The sequence below is a fragment of the Oreochromis aureus genome, linkage group 3, assembly GCF_013358895.1.
Source record: "Oreochromis aureus strain Israel breed Guangdong linkage group 3, ZZ_aureus, whole genome shotgun sequence".
NCBI lineage: Eukaryota > Metazoa > Chordata > Actinopteri > Cichliformes > Cichlidae > Oreochromis > Oreochromis aureus.
Genome location: NC_052944.1, coordinates 9,072,320 through 9,094,935, shown reverse-complemented (window position 1 = coordinate 9,094,935; position 22,616 = coordinate 9,072,320). Strand labels below are relative to the sequence as shown.

General features: G+C 40.0%; 1 protein-coding gene across 1 annotated transcript in view; it reads left to right on the top strand.

The window, feature by feature from the left end:
- nrxn2b (neurexin 2b) overlaps positions 1-22,616 on the top strand; it is a 654,120-nt gene that overhangs the window by 333,071 nt on the left and 298,433 nt on the right. Inside the window, exons 12-14 of the mRNA XM_039609711.1 lie at positions 12,408-12,527; positions 13,555-13,936; positions 14,933-15,123. Of these exons, the coding sequence (XP_039465645.1) occupies positions 12,408-12,527; positions 13,555-13,936; positions 14,933-15,123 (693 nt within the window). The remainder of the gene's footprint in view (positions 1-12,407; positions 12,528-13,554; positions 13,937-14,932; positions 15,124-22,616) is intronic.

Sequence of the window (22,616 nt, the reverse complement as noted above, 5' to 3'; positions counted from 1 at the left end):
AAAACCACTGAACAATAACTCAGTTGTTTATGGCCTCATCATACGCTGAGTGGCAAAATGAAATTTCATGAATTATCTTTTTCATGTGGATTTGCATAATTATTTTACCTTTTTTTCTGTGCTTCTATTTTTAAGGTCGCAGGATGTTGTAAAAGCAAAATAATAGATTTTTCAAAATTAGTTATCACCCATGTCTGCGGCCTGCAGTCTTTTCTGTTTACATGATTATGTATGCATTGTATATATTTTAACCAAATCCACAGATAATTTAAACAGGACATAATTTAAATCGTGTGCCCGTGGCTATAATTAATAGAACATAGACTGGTGTGTTCAGTACTGCAAGATAAACAACCAGTGCATTAAAAAAATAGCACATCATGAACTATGTACTCAAATCTTTGCTCTGCAAGGCTATTTCCAAGTCTTTTACCTGCCTTGTGCCTTGTTTTATTGACAAATGTATGATTACTTAAATTATCTATTTGGATATCTGCTCATTACGATACTGTGACTACGTTAGTATTTCTCCTGTATAAAGTTGGTGTGCAAATGTACTCTTTAATCATCTTACACCAACACTCAGCGGTGTAAAATGTGTTTCCCACAGGCCCGCTCTTCATTTCAATTAAACAAGCACACCTGTTCAACTTCAGAAGTCAGCTCATCAAATTCTTTTTTAACAAACTGGATATTTTTCAGACCAAGAGAGCTACAGAAACCTGTAACGTGGCCAATATACTGAATCAGAAGTATTCAGTTTACAGAACATTATCATTTGTGCAAGCCACTAATAAAGAGCAAGTGTTAGTTTTAGCAGATTACTAATGGGTTCCAGACCTTAGCTTTCAACAAAGCGTTGCTACCGTGACTACTTGGAGAAAAAAAGGTCACTGGATAATGACCATATATATTGATTTTATTTTTTTGTAGTGAATTTGCCTCTTACCTGCACTTCGAACACTTTGGGACGAGTGTCAACACTGGAGGCTCTCTATGTAAAGACTAAAAGGTCTGTTTGCTTTAATACTGCCAAGTTAACCACATTGGGGAACAGATATTTTATGCAGCGTTTGAAGTTGTGGCACTTTTTCTAAAAACTGCAACACTTCTGTGGGTGTGTAATTTCCCACACTTTATAGTAATTTCGAAAATTATCCATACAGCACATTTCCTTACTTTCAAATGGAAATCAGACGGTCATCATATGCAGTGCAGTGCAAAGCCCACAATGAATTTTTTAAAAATGCAATAGATAAAAATGTGACCTGCATACTGCAGAACACTTCCTCCATCTTTCAAGATGTACTTTTCCTCCTTTATTTTATGTTTTTTAAGGCACTGCTAAATCATTTCTAATGCTGTGGTCTAATAACACTGAGGATCATTTCCCAGCACTTTGCACACTGTGTCCTCAAACTTCATTAACATTTCTAATGAACAGGGCATACTTATGAGAGTGGTGGCAGGAAGGGCTGTGGTGTCCTGGAGATGTCCCCCACAGTCCAGACAGCAGTCGACTTGAGTAATCAAGTGTGAAGGTTGTGGGGAGCAAACAGCCATTAACCTCCCAAACACAGGCCATCATCACAGTCTGCAGAGGACAGAGGGGAGGGTGTGTGGTGCGTGTGCCTCTATTGGTGTGTAAATGGGAGCAACTGCCAGGGCTGGTAAGCGTAGTATAGAATTGTGTGTCTGTCTTTTATTGCCATTTGATGAATGGAGTGGATTGTGCGTGTGTGTGTGAGTGTGTCTGTTTGCAAATTTGTGAGTGCACAGTACGTGTCTGCAGCTTAGTGGGGTAGAGAGCATGTGTGAACAAATGAGTGTCTACAGTAGTACTCTGAGCATGTTTGAAGCCTTGACCTCAGCCTGGTAAATAGTCATTTGTTTGTTCCTTGAGACTTAGACATATATGCTTAAGCATCCATAGGCATTTGTTCTGATTTGCAGGCGACTCAGGCCATGTATCCCACTCTGTCAGCCTATCCAGCGTGATCTCAGTGCACATTATTCCCATATGGCGGTAGAGTATGACTGTGCTTGGCATGCTCAGGCCTATGACCGCCTGTTTGACATGCCACTGTGTCGGCTGGTGATGCCATGCTGAACCATCCCATCTGCTCCAGGCTATGCTGGCACAAGGGAGGGCTCATTAGAGGCAAACATGAGGAAAAGTGCACTGAACCTGTGGTTTGGAAAGGCAGGGCGTCCAAAACCTCCTGAACTACTGCCCCCAAAAATGCTTCTCAGAGAAACAAGGGAGTGATGGAGAACCAGGGAGTGTTGGTTTTAAGTAGAGAGTAGAAGAGCAGAGGCAGTGGATAAACCAGTTACACAATAGTTCACTTACAGTTGAAGTCGTTGTGTTGTTTTCCTAATGTCAGTTCATTCTGCAGAATAAGCAAAAATACTTAAAAATACTGTAACTTGGTTCTGTTTCAGGGTCAGTCACAAAAAAAATTAAAAATAAAACATGATTTGTTAAAGACAGATTTAAATAGACATCTTTTCAGTAATGACAGGGTTCTGTATGTGAGTTCCAAGTGTTCCTTTCAGAGTTGGATGGAAACTTTAGCAACAATGTGTCAAATACAATCATGGGAAAATGTTTTCATAGCACCCTGTGTGAAAAAGTACACACTCACTGCTTACCTAAGAATTCAGAAGTTAAATAGGAACCAGGTGCTGCTGATTAATTGCACTTAATTAATTGGTCATCACCAAGTGTGAGGATCTCCAAGAAAGCAGAAATCTTTCCAATAAACAGAGCGACATCTCGAACTCTACAGGCCTCATTTTCCATGTTAACGTTGGATCTCAAAAAACCACAAACCACGAGACTTCTGGACTTCTGTTCTTTGGACAGATGAGGCCAAAGCACAGACATTTGGTCGTAATGCATAGCAGCATGTCTGGTGAAAAGCAAACACAGAATAACAGCACAGACACCTCATACCAACTGTCGAACACAGTGGTGGAGGGGTAATGATTTGGGCTTGAAAGAACAGAACAAAAGTGTTCCTGTTTCCCCAAAGTCCAGACTGCAACCCAGCTGAAAAGCTGTGGAGGCCTCTTAAGAGAGCTGTGCATGAATGAATGCCCACAAACCTCAATGAACTGAGGCAACATTGTCAAGAATAGTGAGTCAGGATTCCTCTACAATGAAACTTGAAGAAACTTAGATGTAGACAATTATCACTTCAAATTATTGCTGCTACAGGTAGTTCAAGAAGCTACTGAAACACAGGTTGTACTAACTGCAGCTTTGCTGACATGAAACAACTTTTAAATGTGCTGTTTAATTAAACTGAATTTGGCTTCAATACTGATTTAGGGAATAGCTAATATAAGACCAATTACATAGCATTTCATATTATCGTATGTGATATATGTGTATGGTTTATGTGTGATTACATATATTTGTGTGTCAGTATATATAATGTTAGGCTGTGAGTGTGGGTTTTAGAACACAAATGTGAAGTATTTATAGGATTTGTTCATTTGGGTGGGAAGTAGGCTTTCAACCGTTTGAACTTAAGAGGCACCATGCTGAGAGGCTCTGTTTAAAGAAGAATCAATATCAAGTCAAGCAGATTCACGGGAGCTGCAGTTCAGGGGGATGTTTCAAAAGCAGCGAGTTTGGGAATTGAGGAGTGTATGGAGATTTGTAGGTAGTAAAGTCATTTTAGGGTAAAGAGAACACAGTTAAAGGAAAAGGTTTGTTAGAGAGCCAGACAAGTAAGCAAAAGAGTGAGAGAGAGGGGTGGGTGGGTGGAGGGGATGGGAGGGAAGATGGGAGTGGGGGTGGTTCCTCTTCATTACCGACACTAAGGAGCCATGCCAGGAGCACAGATGGCAAAGGAGAGAGGGGACATGGGGTTGGCACTAAACTGCGAAACACTCTAATGCACCGCACACGTTGGCACACTCAAACCATCATAAAAAATATGTAAATCTAACAAATAAGTCCTCAAAGCTCAATATGTTTTCCAGATAATTGTGATATAAAGTACAGGTGGATAGACACGAACATTCGCGTACATATCGCCTCCTCCTCGCTTAGGTCACTTTCCTACACACAAACGTGTCATCAAATTATCCCGCGGCGCTCCTGTGCCACATTCTTGGCCAGAAAAAGAGCAGTGCTGACACAGCATCCCTGTCATCATCTTCTGTCCACACACATATTCTGCCCTCTCATTGCCTTCATTCCCCTCACCACCACCAACGCCATAACCCAAGGCCTGAATTAAAATTTTAACAGTACTTCTTTGAAAATAGGTTCCTCTTACTTTCTTTCATTCTCTTTAATGGTTATCCACCCAAGCTTAAACACAGAGATCCCAATCATCCAGTTAGGAGCAGTGGCCTGTTTTTGTACAGTATGAAAACAGGACAACATGTTTGTGTGTGGGAGATGTAGCTATTGTGCACAGCATGTACCGCTCTCCTCTGCAAGGTTGAACGGAAGCGTAAGCTCTCACCCGCTTCTGCTCACTCCCTCTCTCTCACTCACAAACACTCATACACGCACCTCCCACAAATGTAGGAAGGAAGAAGACCATGTAGTCTCAGTTCACTGCCTACAGTACACCTAAGAAACACCCACCAGCTTCTCATTGTTACAGCTGTAACTACTTTGGTGCACGAAAATCAATCTTTTAACACTAGCAACAAACATGGCTCTATATAGATAATGAGACATCGCAAGGTGAAACTGATCAAGTATATTGATTGATTGCTATTCCTGTACTGGCTAAACCAATATTTCTAAAAGCATTATTGGTTTATATTGTACTTTTATATTGTCTGCTTTGCCTTTTTCTTTTTTATTATTCTTAACAAATTGGAAAGCACGGAAGGGACATTGCCGATCAATAGGTGGTGATTACAAGAGCAACACTGGGCGTCATCTGGTTTTTGTTTATTGTTTATTTAATAAGCTCTCAGCTTTAGTATAGAAAAGGAAATTAATTTTCAGTGATAACTTTTTTGTACTTGTACTCTATTTTAGTCCAGTTTGGTTTAACAGCTGTGGTGTTACAGTTCTGAATTAAAGGTCTGGATTAAATTGCTCTTTGTAAAGTTCTGCATTTAAATGCTATTCCAAAAAACAAAAACAACAAAAGAAATACCCAAAACAGTTTCTGTTTGTTTCTTTGGCTACAGATAATCCATATAACCTTTAGCAATTTGTTCCTACACATTCACCCACACGCCCTGCAATGGACAGTCCACTGTGAGGCCCCAGTACCAGCCTGATATGTACGGCATATCTTGGCCCCGCACGTTGGGTCCACATGGATCCCAGTGGGACAGCCCATAGTATGGGCTCCCCACACTAAGCAGAGAGTAGCAGCATACCCACAGTATACCTATATACTAGGTATCGACTCCTCTACCCCCATCGTGCATGGCCCACATTGCAACATGGTACATTACTGCCACCAGTTGGATGTAGCGTGCATCAGAACATTAATTGGAACAGAAAAAGTAACTTCATCAAGTCAAAGTAACCAGATAGGTGACTTGGCAGATTTTTAAACCCTTCATCCCTGGCAATTCCAAGATGATAGTTGAACATGTAAACCACTTCACTATAGAGTCACTTGCCCTCAAACACACACAAAGGAAAACTCAAATCCTTTCAAACAAGATAGTTTATCATGCAAAATGGCATATGTCTTTTGCTCCTTGAGGTCTTTTGCAGTTTATGAACAAGGTCCAGTTTCACTTTTATTTTCTTCAGGTTTTCAATCAATCATCTTCTCTCAGCCTTGTATTTCTGTCAGTGTATTAAAAAATGTTCTATAGTTTCATTTTCTTCAGTAGTCACAGTTACAAACATGCCTGTGCAGGAACACAGTGGATAGGTTATCAGTACGCTGTGTGGGCCTGATAAACTCAGTTATCCCACGCAGGGCCCAAGTAGGTGTTCCTACACAGGGCGGGCAGCAGTTTTGCCCTTTGGAGTCCCAGTATGGGTTTTTATTGGCAAACCCATTTTGGCCAGAGAAAAATGTGATGGGGGCCTCTCAAGGTAAAACTGCTTCTGGGCCTGCATGGGCTAATTCACAAAGAGGCCAACAGAGCTCCATCTACATTTGCTATGGGCAACCCACAGTGGGTTAACCACAGTATTCACTCTTAGGGTCCTAAAAGGGCTAAACTGCTGTGTTTCCCACATGGGTATTCTGTGGTCAATTCAAAGTAGACTTGCATATAAAAATCCCATGCAGGGAACCCAGAGGGCAAAACTGCTCTGGGCCCTGTGTGTGCACACCCGCTTGAGCTCCATGTGGGATAAGTGTGCGTTTGCCTGGCCCGTACTGTCCCAAAGCTTACCCACACTTACCCAAAGATGAAAGGCCTGCACCGGTATCTTCGCAGGGTTGGTGCTTTTTCTGTCCATCAGTACCCTTTTTTTTACCCATAGCTGTGTATAAAGGTGGTTTTCTTTTGTGATTTAAACTTTTGTTATCCTTCCTGTTTTACCTGTTCCACCTTCTCGCTCCCATTTATTTTTAATAAGTTTGATATTTGCTTTTGAGGACTCTTGGAGGCCCCTGTAAAGTTTTGATATTGTTTTATGCTTGCTTTCTTGTTTGTGTACTGATAGGAAGACATTTAATATATCATCCACTTTGCCCAACCCTTCCCTAATAATTTCATTTGCCAAGTGCCTCATTTATACATATCTTTAAAAAAAAAACCCCTCGGTCTCCAAGTTGTAATTTCTTTTTAAATTTTCAAAGCTCTGTAAAGTTCCCCTGTCTATAAAATAGCTATAGGCTGTCAGCCTTTAACTAGTCCTCATAAATCTTCTCTGTTGCTCTGTTGGGGGCAAAATCTGAGTCGTACACATACCAGCGTTGTATTTTCATTGCCACCTCCAATTCATATTTTCTTATTCCTGAATTTTTTTTAAAAAGTCAACTTTGTTCAGGGACTGTTATTGGTTGAATTATCACCTAAATATCACATTTACTATGTTATCATTGCTTGCTATCACTATTTGGCTATTTTTTTGTGTTTTTAACATTTAGAGAAATTTTCATGTAAATATGAGAGGAATTGTTTTTTTCTCTTAGATCTCTTAGATTGTGTTATACTTGGTAAGGGGCAGCAAACAAACTCCTGCTTAATAATGGCCCTTAGTTCATTTTAAAAGAGGAGGATGTATATCATTTTTACCTACATTAAAACTCCATATTCCCTTTCACATTTCTTTGCATACTTGTGTGTGTGTGAGAGAGTGTGAACACTGGAGTGTGTTGAGCCCACAATGTGCTTTACCAGATGGGTGCACAAAGGGGGGTTGCCTGAGGTCTATCACCTGTTAGTGAAATGCTAATCATGAACATAAGCAAGTCTTACACTCACACACACACACACATATATGATTACAGCACCTGTCTGTCTTGCTAAGCAGATTTTTCAGTGGCCCTCTTTACCATATGAATTCGTGGAGAAGCCAAGCATTACAATTCCCCCTGGTCAGCATTGGTTTCTCTGGCTCTGTTTTCTATGCCACTTTGCATGAAAAATCAATTCCAGTCATTTGGTATCCACGATCTTCTCATTTTCCATTTGCTCCCGACTGCACAAGCCCCTCTGAGTCTCCCTTTTCTCTGGCTTCGTCAGTTCAGTGACACAGAATCAGCATTCTCCTGTTTTTCTCCCTCAGAGTGGGGCTGCTGAGCCAAGAATGAAACAAATGGCAGTAAGGTTCTTTCTTGAGCTTATTTTAATTGGACTGTAGTCCACTGTTAGATTTACCTTTTTCCCACGAGTGCTTGCAAGTGTGTGCATTTATGTGAATGCATAAATTTGTGCATGGCTTTGCAGAAGCTCATGACCTCGAAAGTCCAGAGCAGTAGCTAGTCAGGGTTGTGCTTTCTTCCAGGGAATTCAAATCACAGAGCTTAGGCTGGTATTTACCTTTGTATCCCATCGTTAAAGACAGCACATTCTGCCAAGCATCATAAAATGATATGATTCATGGAGATTTACTCTTTTGGAGCTCAACCAAGATAGTAGCTCAGGTTGACCTGGTCAGTTGGTTGAGTGATGAGATTTAAAAAAAAAGCGGTGCAATCAGGGAACAACATTATCCTATAATACATGCATTGCATTTACATTTGTTTTGTTATGTGATAGCCAATTGGGGACTTTTCAGTGCTACACTGATGCTGGAATATAAATTTTTTGCTACATTTGATGTGAATCCTGTGGCATTTTAACTTTTTTTTTCTTTAATCTGAGTAGATCGGGGTATAAGCTGTCTTGTTAGATCTGAAACATCATCACAGTCAGTTGCCCCTAGACCAATTTGACCCTTTAACTTGCAGACGCACCCTGCAGTTGCCCCTGACCACTGCAATCTAAACACACTAACTGCATATGCTTGAGCAACCCTGATAAACGGCCTCCGTGGCTTGGTTCTATGTACGAATGCATGACTCATTGCTGCTTTCCCAGTCGTCCACTGTTACACCAGCAGCAAACTTACTAGAGACTGCCTGTGGCCCTGTGATGGTGTGCTGTGGCGTTGTCGTTTTGGCAAGCACATTAGCCCAGCAAATCTCAGACTGGCTTTGCTCCCTCTGGCCAGACTTTGGTGCACTGGTTGACTTAATAATCATGCCAGAAAGCTTGCTTGGTGTACTATATAGCCATTATTATTTGGAACTAATTCTATGTGACAGCGAGATGTTAACAGGACCACACAAAGCTCTGATGTCGTGCAAAATGCAAAAGAATTTAAGTGACACATACCATGTTTAATAAAGGGGCTTGGAGTCGTGGTGTCTGTGACAAATATGAACAGGGATAAGAAAAGTCATTAGGCAGGGCGAGATATTCAAACTGTCAGATTCTTCTTCTAGCTACACATATTATCAGTGGTCTAAGAGATATCTGGATCTCTGCTATTTTTGCAAAGTAAAAGAAAACAAACATTTTTCATGTTTTATTTCTTGATTGTCGTGATAGAAATGTTATCACCATTGCTCGCTGAGTGATGATAAGCGATTCTCTCATAAGTTGTCGTGATCAGAGTTTAGACAAAATAATTGTACAACTGTGCTCAAGTACTTGCTGTTGCACCAGCAGCTTCACAGCCTGTATAGAGGCTGATGGCAACAACCTGCAGCCACTGGCTGAGGACCTGTGTTGCATTGATCTGATTGCATTAATCAAGGTTGTTTACAGAGAGAAAACAGCAACCAATGATGGATGACTGCTGGTAATTACGCAACAGCCAGCAAACATCACACCTCTCACTTATGGTGAGCTGACACAGTCAATGAAAGTAGTCCACAATCTTAGTTATTTTTACTCTTTTCAGTGCCTCTGTGATGCATTTAGAAGGTGTAAGGAAAAGTGACCAGAGTGAACAAAGGAATGGGAGAGATAGAGGCACAAGGAGCTTCTGTTTATATGATCACAGCCCTTTGCCCTGCTGATCAAGACAGAGTAAGAAGGCACAAGTGGCAGAATGAGAATTAATTTCATTTTAATAATTGTCAGCTTCTTCATTAACGAGCCCTCTTCCCCTCCTTGTTTTTTCACCAAGGAGTACTTCTCTCTGAGAGTGGCTACATTACCAGCTTAGTGGCTCATTTAACCCCATACTGCAAGTCCTTAGTTTTCTTGTTTGCCTTGTTACCTGGGCAGTGGAGTAAGACTTCACTTAATTTAACTGCGAACAATATTACCACAAACTTCATCACATGCGGTTTGAGGCGGTCTGTGTTCTCCAGTGATCACCTATGGGTTTAGGATCAGGACATTAAATTCATTCAAGTTTTAGTGAAAATTTAAATAAAACAAAGATCTGTTAAGTCACTAGCGCTTAATGAGGTAACACGATTATATGCATATCTAGATATTTACTGTAATTAAACCTAGTGATGGTGACATTTCAAGCATTCTCTAGCGCTGCAGCTTTACACTAAAAGGAGTAATACTTTAACAAGAAAACAGAAGTTGACATTTTATTAAAAAGTAGTCAAAAAATGTCATTGAACTTGACACTTACTGTAATTGTTTTCTAAAAACATGTTTTTTTTAACATTGTATAAGTTTGAAAAATTGAACAGGGTAGTGGGACAAGGAGGGGGAGCAGCAGTGAGCCTTTAGAGCTACAGAGAACAATCTACACATCTCCACCTTCTCAGCAAGGCTTAACAGCTCTGTTCACAGTGCTCTTCATTTTGTGGATTCATGCTGTTTGTAGCACAAAATCAGATAATCATCGGTTACAGACTTAACCTCTCTTACCCACATAGGTATTAAACTGCTTTAACTGAAAGCATTTTTATTTTAAAATCAACAAAAGTCAGCAAAACTCGTCTTTAACCTTTGACAGTGGACTTGCATCCCCACCTTATCTGTGCTTTCCCTCCAGTGTTGTCATTATTTCCAACTTTGACCATACAGGCTAACGGGTCCCTGGCTGCACTTTTACCACCTTCTGCCCAGAGCTTTTCGTTGCTTGGCTAGCTCGGCCAGAGGAGCATACATTTTTGTCCCCCATTGTTAGAGGTATTATAGCCAAATGACTCTTGCTGTGTGGGTAGCAGTGGACCTGGCTCTCCTGTGGCCTGTAGAAGCCAGGGAAAATAAATATTACATGGACTCCATTCTGAAGCTGTAGCTGTTCCCATTCATTTTTGTTGTACTTTTCTAACTTTTACACTCTTACATCAGCCAGCTAGCTCTACTGCAGCTCTGTTGCACTTTTTTTCTTAGGTTTTTGTAGGTTTCTTTTCTTCTTTCTACGCTGTCATCCATTTTCACATTTTATCTCTGCACTCTTGCATATCTTTGTATCAGCTTTAATTTCTCTGCTTGCAACTTTCCTCCGCACTTGCTCTCTTTGCATCGATATGGCAGCCTCTTCCTTTCACATATGAGGGATCAAAGTGTTTCTTTCACATTTTATGTAGCCAAAGGAAAAAAAAAATAATGAAAAAACAATATAATGAAAAAGGGACAGGGGTAAATGGGAAAATGGTTCTCCAGTGGGCAGTGTCTCTACTTGCCAAGTGGGGCCATCAATTGATGGTACATTCTTTTTTTCCTCTAGACTAAATAATTTCACACAGAACTGGGAAAGGGAGCGTCATATTTCACCCGGCTGTACTACATCATCCACTCGAGCAGCTGCACACTCCAGCTCCAGCCGGCTAACTAGTCAGAAATGAGGCAGTGGCCCTGGAATTGGAGTGGGACAGCAAATATTAGACTCAAAATAAGCAAATCATCAGTGCTAATGGTGTAAGAAAGCCACAGTCTTTTGATGTCATTGTGTCTCTATTGATCTGCCTCAATGGCCCTCACTCTACTTCAGAGCCACCTAAAAGCATGGATAGTAGTGAGGGTGGCTTAAATGAAAGTGACTGGTGTCTTTTGGCTTTCTACTATTTCAGTGTGTCCCCCTGCCACTGAGGTGAAAGTTTCCCATCATTATATTGTTGTTGACAAAAACTCTCTTTCTTCTCTCTGATCATTGATTATATTGATCACCCCAGGTCCACTACAGCTAGACCTTCATTTAGAGTCTTAATCCATGTGATATAAGGATTTTACTTTTTTTGGCCATAGCCTTTACTCTTATCTGGACTCATCTGTATTCAGTCCACAAAATTTGGCACTGCTCTTCCACAAAACCTGCTCCTACTTTGACTTTTAGCGAAGAATAAAATCAGTAGATCATTGCTGCATTCATGACAGCTATCCGAATGAAAACCCACTCTGTTTTTCTGCTGCTGGTACCTCACGCCAGCAGTTTTTTCTGATGTTGAGGAAATCAAGCTCCGTCATTCGCAGCTTATAAATAGCCTTCTCCCCACTTTGAAAACATTCTTATGTAAATATTTCTCTATAGAGCATCTCAGCAAAACCATATGCCATTCCACAAACCTGTGTCTCCTTTAGTGGTAGAGCTGAGGAGATGAGAACTGGGAGCAGAGAAATGGAAAGAGAGTATTAGGGAGGAGAGTGGTGGAGGGAGGTTTTAGGGGTGAGCAGTTAAACCACCTGGTCTCCTCCACTTATGCAGCACATCAGGAGAGTCTTCTGTGTGCTGAACTGAGACACGAGATGCTTTGTGAAAGCGGGACATACCTTCATATAATGTCTGCAACTCAGCGTGTGTCGGGCTAGATATTCAGTTCCTTTCATGCCTTGCATAGTGAGAAAATCAATAGTGCGAATGTGTTTTGCAAACATGCAGGTTTTCTCTACCAACCCTGTCACCTACAGTGTGTGACCTGTGTGTGTGTGTGTGTTGGGGGGGTGGCTGGGAGGTGGAGGTGGAAGGTGTTGGGGTGGGGGTTGGTAGGCGCACACATCATTTCTGCTGTGCTGTTTTGTGATTTTAACTCCCCCTACAACAGGCAAAGGACCCGAGACACTGTTTGCGGGGCAGAAGCTGAACGATAACGAGTGGCACATGGTGAAGGTGGTGCGGAGAGGCAAGAGCCTACAGCTGTCTGTGGATAACGTCACAGTGGAAGGTTAGTTGTGATTAGGACACAGAGGATTCATTTGGTGTGAGATGCTGTAAATGAGCGTGGTGCTGCACTCTCAAATCCACGTGTTCTGCTGATAATGTATGTACCCACAGGCTCAGAGCAGCTGTTTTGCTAGTTGTCATTAAAACATCTGATTTGAGACATAAAAGTGACAAATTAGAATTAAAGTGAATGAGACATTTTTATTGTTGAACTCATATTTAGAGATAATGCCAATTCAGCTGGCAAGCGTTTATTAGCAAATAATGCTAAATTTAAGATGTTTGTACCCAATTCCCAATCTCCATAACAACCTTCCAAGCATCCCACAGTGACTTACGCTATATCTAATTTTTAAAGCCTTTAAATGCCAGGTACCTTAGCTGCAAAGCCTGGCAAAGCCATAAAAATGTATAAAAAGCAAAAGGATACATACATATTCGAGGATGAATACAGACAGAGCTTTTTTGGGATTTCTATTTTACTTACCATGAGTGAGCAAGCCAATGAACAAAGTTCAAAGAAATTGGTTCTGCCTGCATCCAAGAGAAGGATGAAAGGTCAAATACAAGGTGGCATCAGAGGCACACATAACATTGTGGCCTCAGGCGAAAGGATGGGAGGGCAAAGGCTGAGCGAAAAGGTGAGTTTGAGGGTGTGTGGTAGATGAAGAGGAAAAAAAAAAGAGTGTGCATGTCGAGACCATTAGCGAAAATCAACCCTCTGAAGACTGACATTATTCACAAACTAGTGCCTGGGAAAGAAAAAAGGAAATGATGCCAAGAGATGCCTTGCAGGCTCTTCCGCGTTTTAGTAGGGAAAGGATTTTAATCGGCAGTTTACCAAGACCATTACTCCTTATCTGTCCTGAAACACAACTGTATTGTTTAGCGCAGATCAGCAATATAACTGATTACTATACTGTAAAGATAATAATAATAATTATAAAATAAATTAATAAAGGCTAATAATAATGAAATGTAGTACCATCTGCTAATGTTTTTTTGTCTTTGTTATCCACAATTTTTAGGCCAGATGACTGGTGCCCACACACGTCTTGAGTTCCACAACATTGAGACGGGCATCATGACTGAGCGCCGCTTCATATCCGTGGTCCCCTCAAACTTCATTGGCCATCTGCAGGGCCTGACCTTCAATAGTGTGCCATATCTAGACCAGTGTAAAAACGGGGACATCTCCTACTGCGAGCTGAATGCCCGCTTTGGCATGCGCCACATCATTGCGGATCCGGTGACATTTCGAACAAAAGGCAGCTACTTAGCATTAGCGACGTTACAAGCGTACGCCTCCATGCACCTGTTCTTTCAGTTTAAAACCACCACGCCTGATGGCCTGATGCTCTTCAACTCCGGAGATGGGAGCGACTTTATAGTTGTGGAACTGGTAAAGGGGTGAGTTTTACTTGGGTTTTTCTTAATTGTCTAAATCATTTTATGTTTTTTCATTATTGTATGCTATGCCTAAAAAAGATGATCTTGCTTTTCCCCTGCGCTCTGCAGATTTCTGTCCACCAGCCCTTGTTTTTACTTAGAGCACATAAGCACATATATTTTCCCCACAGATCAGTGAGTCATTTAATGCTGCTATGAATCAGAGTGGGCTCGGTGTAACTTAGTTTAGAGTATGTTTGTGGGTAATCATAATCAGTCATCTTAAAAGCTCAGCTGAAAGCTTCGCATGCTGTAGCTTGTTAGTGGTCGGTCAACAGGAAGTAGAGATATCTGGTTTTTCTCAGGTTGTTTTTTTTCTACAAAGACTTGACAAAGCCATCACAACCCCAAAATAAAGTGGTTGGACTTGTGAATTGCATCAACCTAAAAGCTGCTTATAATTGGGGTCTCCAAAAGAGGCTTTTGGTAGTGTTTGTCTCTTCCCTTGTGCTCTGAATTCGGCATCGTTATAACACAAAAGCCTGAGCTGCTTCTGCCCCGAAAAGACAAGAGGCTACATAAAGGAATTGGAATCAAGGTAGAAAAAAAAATCACATACCTTGAATGAAACAAGCACAATAGCTTTAACCCACAACACAAAAGACAGCCATATTTGTGTGAAGGGAACTGTGCCACCTCATCTGCCTGTGGGCAAGCACAGAGTTTTAGATAAAGTAGGTATCTATATTTACATGTTTAACCAGCCAGAAAAAACTCCAAAACAAATCACAGTTTTCAAGTACAGTTACATAAACTGTTAATATTTTCCCCAAAAAATGTTCTTACAGCATCTTGGAGAAAATTTAGGAAAAAAGTCGTCCAAGGAAGATTTGATATAAAATTCAATTTTCCTGGAATAAAAAGTGCCTGAAACAAATGAGTTTGTTTAACTCGTGCACCGCTGTTGAGTTACAAGAGTTAGGAACACAGTCCTAATCCTGACGTCTTTCTTCAAAGGTACATCCATTACGTCTTTGATCTCGGCAATGGCCCGTCGCTGATGAAGGGCAACTCAGACAAACCACTCAACGACAACCAGTGGCACAATGTGGTGGTGTCCCGGGATGCCAACAATGTACACACACTCAAGATTGACTCACGCACCGTTACTCAGCACTCCAATGGCGCACGCAACCTGGACCTCAAAGGTAACAGCAGCACTGTAAAATCTTCCAGAAAACATTGGCACTTGCAGGAAATAACTATCCCAGTGTCATCCTTGGCCTGTCCCTTTAGTGTTGTTGGAGGGTGGCCATAAACACACGCCAGCTCAAATCCATCTAAATTATAACCACACTGAGCATCCCAGTGGCTTTTCGAATAGGACTTCTGCATATTCATTGGTTTTCTTGAGGATTCCTTTGTTTTTGTGGGCATGTAGCACAGTTCTGGTTTGATATTCTTGTTAACTATCCATTTTCTTTCACACATATCTCACAAAAATGGCTCCAAAATCCACGTTGGTTGTGTTATCAAGTTAACAGAGAAAACTAACAGAGAAAAATAAATCTCTCTTCATCCTGAGCTTCATGTGTAAATATGCTGGCCAAACAAGAGTGGACAGTGGTTGAAATAAAAAGGCTGTTTGCTTTAAAAGGTGATCCTCCTCGTTCAGCAGGAGGAGGGCAATAACATCTTTCACCAATCACTATCTGACCTAAATCCAACATCACACATAAAAAAGAATCATACGAGAAACAATAACTGCTCATCGCTTCTTGTTTAGACTGAGCTGACTATCTGACTGAAGATTTTTTAAAAACAAAAACACATAGTGAATGACTTTTACCAACAAAATGATGAGCTTATGTGATAGAGGGACCTTTTACTACTTTGACTTTTTAAATGTTCTGTCTCTGTGAATCCGCTCTAAATAAAAGCCTTCAAAGGAAGGCGCTCGGCAGTTCCACAAAATGTTTTACAGCATGTGAATAATGTCTTTGGTCTGCTTTAAGAATGTCAGCAATCAAAAAGTAACACGTACTTCTTGGATCTAGGATATTAACAATGGACAGCAGATGATAGACTGTTGTGTGACCATGGCTAGACTCTTTCAAGTGCCACCATGAACACACATTAAGATTGGCACTGGAGGAAGCACTTTGATTTTGCCAGTGTTGTGTCCCAGAGCTTGGAGTGCTCTTGAGGTTACAGGGAATTTTTGTGTAAGACACATCAGAAGTCAGGGTGACTCCCTGGGCATACTGATGGCTGTGAGGAGTCAAAAGATCAAAAAGCGGCCCAAGCTTTTTTGGGGAATGATTTATTCACAGACCTTACCCTTTTTTCCAGTTTTGTCCATTGCAGTATGCAAAATTCCACCAAAACAGAATAATCCTAAGGCAGTCTGTAGAGGAAGATGTATAGAGGAATGGGAAATCCATACCTTCCCTGGTTTACAAAGTAGTGAAATATTTCATAAGTGCAAGACAGCTAGCAAGTCGATCTTAAAATTTGCCACCTAAAGTGTAAGGATGAACGTTTTTTACACGTTTTATGTTGAACTATATTTTGTGGTCATTTCATAATGTTGTCAATAGTTCAGAAATCAGAAAACACTAGAAATAATTGTTTATTTCGAGTGAGATACAGAATAAGACAATACCATTTATATTCCTATAGTTTACAAATGATTTACATTGCATGTGTCTTTCAACCAGCCCTGCCTGTGTTTGCATGTCTCCCCTCTGTGCATGAGAATTTGCTCACAGAGTGATCATTGTAAATATAGCTGCAACCAAAGCACAGCTGTTGTCTTGAATTTGTGTTTATGGCTGTTTTGTCAGAAGATGTGGCAGTTTTCTAAAATTAGTGTTTTTAACAGTGCAGAACTGGAGCTTAGAGATGGCTGCTGCTTCATAAAGTAGGTTTAATTAGCTGCATTTAAGTCACTATTGCACACACGCTCTGTTCTGTGTTAAAAACAGAAAAACACAGAGTTTATTTGAGATTTTTTAATGAACATTCAGTATGTATGAGTGAAGACATGTAACACCATGACACCCACCGATACTTGTCAGAATACAAGCGTGTGATGACAACATGGTTATCGTCTTGATGCATTCTCAATCATCCAGGAAAGTAAATCTCCAAAAGTTGAATCTGTTCATCTGGACGTAGCGTTTTGTGGGAGAAACGTTTCGTCACTCATCAAGTGACTTCTTCAGTCTCAGCTGACTGCAGGTTTCCCAAACCTTATAAACAGTACATTTGCATAATGACTGAAACCAGCCCACTGAAGGAACAATGGGCTGTGAGGTCAGTTCCTTAATCATAATTATGCAAATTCTCATGACCATTGATCAATAATCACTGACCAAAACCCACTGATCAAAGAACACTGATCAATGGCCATGAGTACCATTTACAGAGAGTTGGGGAATGGCTGCAATCACAGCGTTGTAAGATGGCGAAAGATGTACCCTTAGGCCCCTCCTCGATTCAGAGATGGTCTTTCCTTTTCACGTAAATGGCCTCCTTGACTCCGCGCTCAAACCAGCGTTCCTCCCTGTCCAGGATGTGTACATCCTCATCGTTGAAAGAGTGTCCAAGGGAAAGACCATCTCTGAATCGAGGAGGGGGCCTAAGGGTACATCTTTCGCCATCTTACAATGCTGTGATTGCAGCCATTCCCCAACTCTCTGTGAATGGTACTCATGGCCATTGATCAGTGTTCTTTGATCAGTGGGTTTTGGTCAGTGATTGTTGATCAATGGTCATGAGAATTTGCATAATTATGATTAAGGAACTGACCTCACAGCCCATTGTTCCTTCAGTGGGCTGGTTTCAGTCATTATGCAAATGTACTGTTTATAAGGTTTGGGGAAACCTGCAGTCAGCTGAGACTGAAGAAGTCACTTGGATGAGTGACGAAACGTTTCTCCCACAAAACGCTACGTCCAGATGAACAGATTCAACTTTTGGAGAAAACATGGTTATATTAATCTACACGTGACCTCATCTCTACACTATGGAAGGAAACACCTTTTTATTTTTTGAAAAAGAAAACAGCAGAATGCATATTAACTGCCAACTTTCAGTCATAAAATAGCAAGGTGTTGCACTCTAATCAGTCCTGAGGCTGTCAGATGAACTCTTCTGCAAGCAATACAACTACTGATTGTGCACTGAAGTGATACCAAACTCTACTTGATTCTAATAATATGCTTCCAACTGAACATACAAAGACAGCTGCCCAGCACAGAGGCACACAGCAACAATGGTTCAATTTGCATATTCAAAATTACAGACAGCCAATTGATTTTCTTTTTCTTAAATGAAGCAGAAGGCATCTTTTCATTGTCCAATCAACAAATTCTCAACATGGCTGGGGAATAACCCTCCATCTGTGTCGTTAATGTGCATGCTGCTGTGTTCAAAATGTATGTATTTTCAGAGTTCCTTTTCTTTATTTGAACAATTCTTGCCTGCAGGGGGTAGATATCGAAGCAGCTTGGTGCTAGTGGGAAGAATAATGGCTGTAAATATCACTTTAGAGGACTTTAGAGGGGGTTAGGGGATGTCTCTATCCTCAATTCACTTGTCTAATTGGGCATTCAAACACAGTAGAACCACAGATATTCTCTGTGGTTCTACTGTGACAATCCTCCTGACAAAATATTGCGCTCAAACACTGTAAACACGAGAACAAAGCACCAGGGCTAAATGTGTGTAGTTTCGTAGGTGATGAAAGGCTCTCGAGAATTATATATAAATATATATTTTTAAACTTGATAAACAGAATATGTTTTTCCGCTTTTTTTATATACTTGTGTTACTTTTCAATGGTCACACACAAAGCTTTGTTTAAAAAAAAACAAAAAACAGACGAAATAGCAACAATAAGACGTTCCTCTCAATCTCTTTGCTTTGCTTTAACACCATTTCAGTCTGCATTTCAAAGGGAAAAAAATCCAATTCTCCAAGCTTTATCTGTGTAATTGCACAGAGAAAATGGGGAAAATGGGTTTTGTGCTCTCTGTCTTCCTTTCCTTTGTTTTTGGACAGGCAAAAAATCTTCAAGGCATTCCTCTTTGTCAGCTAAAGTATGATGATGGAACAACACACACAGTCTCCCAAGGATAGCACTGAGCGGTTTTGTAGAGTAAAAGCAGGTCTTAGAGCAAGACCCGTTGTGATGCATGTTCAACATACTTCACAAAGGGAATACAGCTGCGCCAGTTTTGTCAACATACTGCAAGTTGTTACCATATTCTTCTACTGCAATAGCTTGTTTTATTCTAAACATTTTAAAACTATTTTTATCATATTTGCAAGAGAAGTCTGGAATATGATGGAAAGACCCAATAATGAGGTCAAAGAGAACACAAATCATGATGAGTTCAATATGATATCACGATGAGTGCTTATTTGTGGAACGTGAAATTACACATTTATTACTTGTTTAGAATATATAATGGATAGGAAATTACAGTAAAAACAATGAAATGATTATTAATGGTTACAGATTGGTTAATAATTGGTTTGCAAACAATTATGTGGATGGTTTGAGCCCCAAACCTACCTGGTTAGGCTTAGTAAGGTCGAGGTTTGGGGTAAAATAATAACTATTATCATCACACATGTGATGAACAATCAGTGGCTTTGACTAAGCAGCAGCATATATCAATAAAAGTTGTCATTGACATATTATATACTGTGTTTATAATCATAATCATACATACTATGTGCTATAAGCTGATATCATGAGAATGGCATCATTTTAATCTCTTATCAACTTTATAATATAATGCATAAAAAACATACAATCAAATTCATGAATGTATTCTTTTTTACAATTAGAAATATAACAAATGTAAATTTTATTAGGATTATGAGTAAATGTAACAAAATGTAATTAACCAATTTAAATGTGATGGTCATTATATTACCGCTAGTTTTGTCCTATATAATCAAAAGACACAAAGAAATTAATTGAAACAGTTTGTAGAATCTTTGGCCTCGTCTTGGTGTAAATTGTTATTGATTACTAACATGCCTGCAGAGTCTCTGCTTTGATCCAATAATTAATAATTAATTATTATTACAAAATTAATTACCCCAGAATAAATAAAAATGTAAAAAAGGATTTTCTTGATTAAACACTCGCTTTATTCTCTGCAGGAATTTCATTTGATGCCTCATGCTGTGAGCGCTCCGTTGCCTAGTTCCATATTTTCCATTTTTTAACCCTAAATCTGACGGGGTGTTGGTTTATCCCCACGTTTCCTGTTTGAAATGTTTCATCTCTTAACTACATAATACTGTTTTTGAGTCTTCAATGATGACATATTTTAAATGTCACAAGGTCTAACTGATATCATGTTATATTACTAATTACCTCGTTCATTTTCAGGCTTCACTATAATTATACGAACAAGACTATCACCAAGACGACAGCCTCCCCCTGGAAAGATAACAAGAACAATTAGCAGATTCTTTCGTTGTGACAGGAAGCTACAGGGTATACATGATATGTTTTCATTTCGTATTACGCTTGCACCACCAACACCATTTGGGGTGGACAAAGGCTAAGAGACCCAATTTGTTTATGCTAATTATGTCAGTTATCACAATTAATTTAACAATGATATATTGATCATTAATTCATTAGTGCTATACAAGCACCTTAAACCAAGGACACTTACCGGTAATTAGTTTTTCACTTAAGCCAATGAGAATATGTGTCCTTTGCTACATCCTGTACACTTAATATACACATTGTTACTACCATTGTAGGAGTCATACTGTTGAATGGAGATCCATTCTTATAGATGCACGGAAATGTACTTTACTAAACACATGGCAGTTGTTACATATTAAAATCTCAGTTAAGCATTTTGAGTTTTTGGAGAAAATGATTGAAGTTGGGAAACTGAGCTGCCTTAAACCTCAGCACTCAACAGACTTAAAAATAAAGCAACAAATTCTTAAATGTAGGTCATTTGACTGGCTCTACTCCATTTGACGACTCAAAGTGCTTTCTTAATCTCTCTAACATACACCCAGTCACACACAGATTCGCACACACAGCTCTTTTTATCCAAATCAAACACTGATGAATGCATTGTGTTCAACTCTGGGATCAGTAGGAGCTGCTGGGGATTGATCCACTGACCCACTCCACCACCTGAGCCACAGCTGCCCCAATACGAAGCAGGTGACTGCTAGTTTAACTTCAGGCTGACTGTTATTGTAGTGATGCTTTTTACCTCTATTAAATCTGAAATTGAAGTGAACAGTGCTGGGCCTGTGGAAAAGGAGGTAAACATAAACATTGATTGCCCTGAGGGAATAATTTGTTTTACTATGCAAGAAACACGAGAATGTCAAAGATATTAATTGCCTTTATTAAATACAGTGATGGGGAAATGAAGAACATTAACAACAGTAGAATAAATCTATTCAGGATGAGGAGATGAATGGAGGAGGAGCGTATTTAGAAAGTACGTGTCCCTTTTCTTTTGAAGATGCTTGCTAATGAGGCATATTTTTGTGGAATTGTAAAGCAATGACATTCCATTTCCCAACAAAAGCAGAACAAATTGAAGCACAATATGGAGAAGAGGAGAGAAAGACAAACAGGTACACACATTTTAATGAGCTCCGCAGTAAAATAGAGATTAGCCATTTGATTGACCCAAAGCTTTGCAGTAATGTCAGCATCTGACCACTACCTAAAGCCTCTTACTAATACAGCCACAACACCAAAATCCTTTCATATTTTACATAGACCAGAAGATTAATTCTTCCTGGATTTCAGTTTCTTTTTCTGTTACCATTTTTTTAGAGGCATATGCAAATAGTCAGTAAGTCCTGGAAGTAAATACGGGATTCAGGCAGAATTCAAAAGTGTTGGTGTCGTTAATCAAAAGTTTCATGCTGCTGAGATGCCCTTTCATTTTTCTATATTCTATGTCAGCTACTTCCAAGTTAGGAAAACCTAGATCGCTACCTTCCTCTCTCCTGGAAAACTTTAGCACTCTCCTGTGGCAGTGGCTAGAGTTAAAAGGCAGAATGTACTTCCCAAAACTGATAGATACTCTAAAGGTTTTTAGTTTGTCAGGAAACAGAACCATGTCATCTGAAGTGATCCCATAAAATATGGAAAGGCCGCAACTGTTCATCCATGTTCAAATGCATAGCAGCAATGTGGCTACTAGGAACCATTCTGGGTTTTTGGAAAAACTGTACTTTTCTTAGTATAGCTGCTCTCTGCCAGGCTGTGTGCAAGATACATGAAGAAAAAAAACAAACTAGTATATGTAAGTGGTTCAGGCATTCTTATATTATGGATTTAGGGGAATATTGTCACACTTCATAGAAATTTTTGCTTGCTGGCCCTCCCCACAGGCGAGATATATCTTTTGCCTCCCTTCTCTGTAAGAGGATCACGATGAACAGCAGTACAGCAGCCCTGGAGCTGCTAGGAATTCATTGTCTCACTCAAGGACACAGTGGCTTCGAGTGTATTTGGTAAACAGTGTGATTGTCCCCACATTCTGAGATAAAATGAACATAACTTTAACTACCTCTGACCTTGACTCAGCCAGGGTATGTGGTTTATAAACACTTGACTGTGTATATTTTCCACTGCCCAACTTTAGGCCTTGAAGGGTATACTGTAAGGGCAACAATGTCT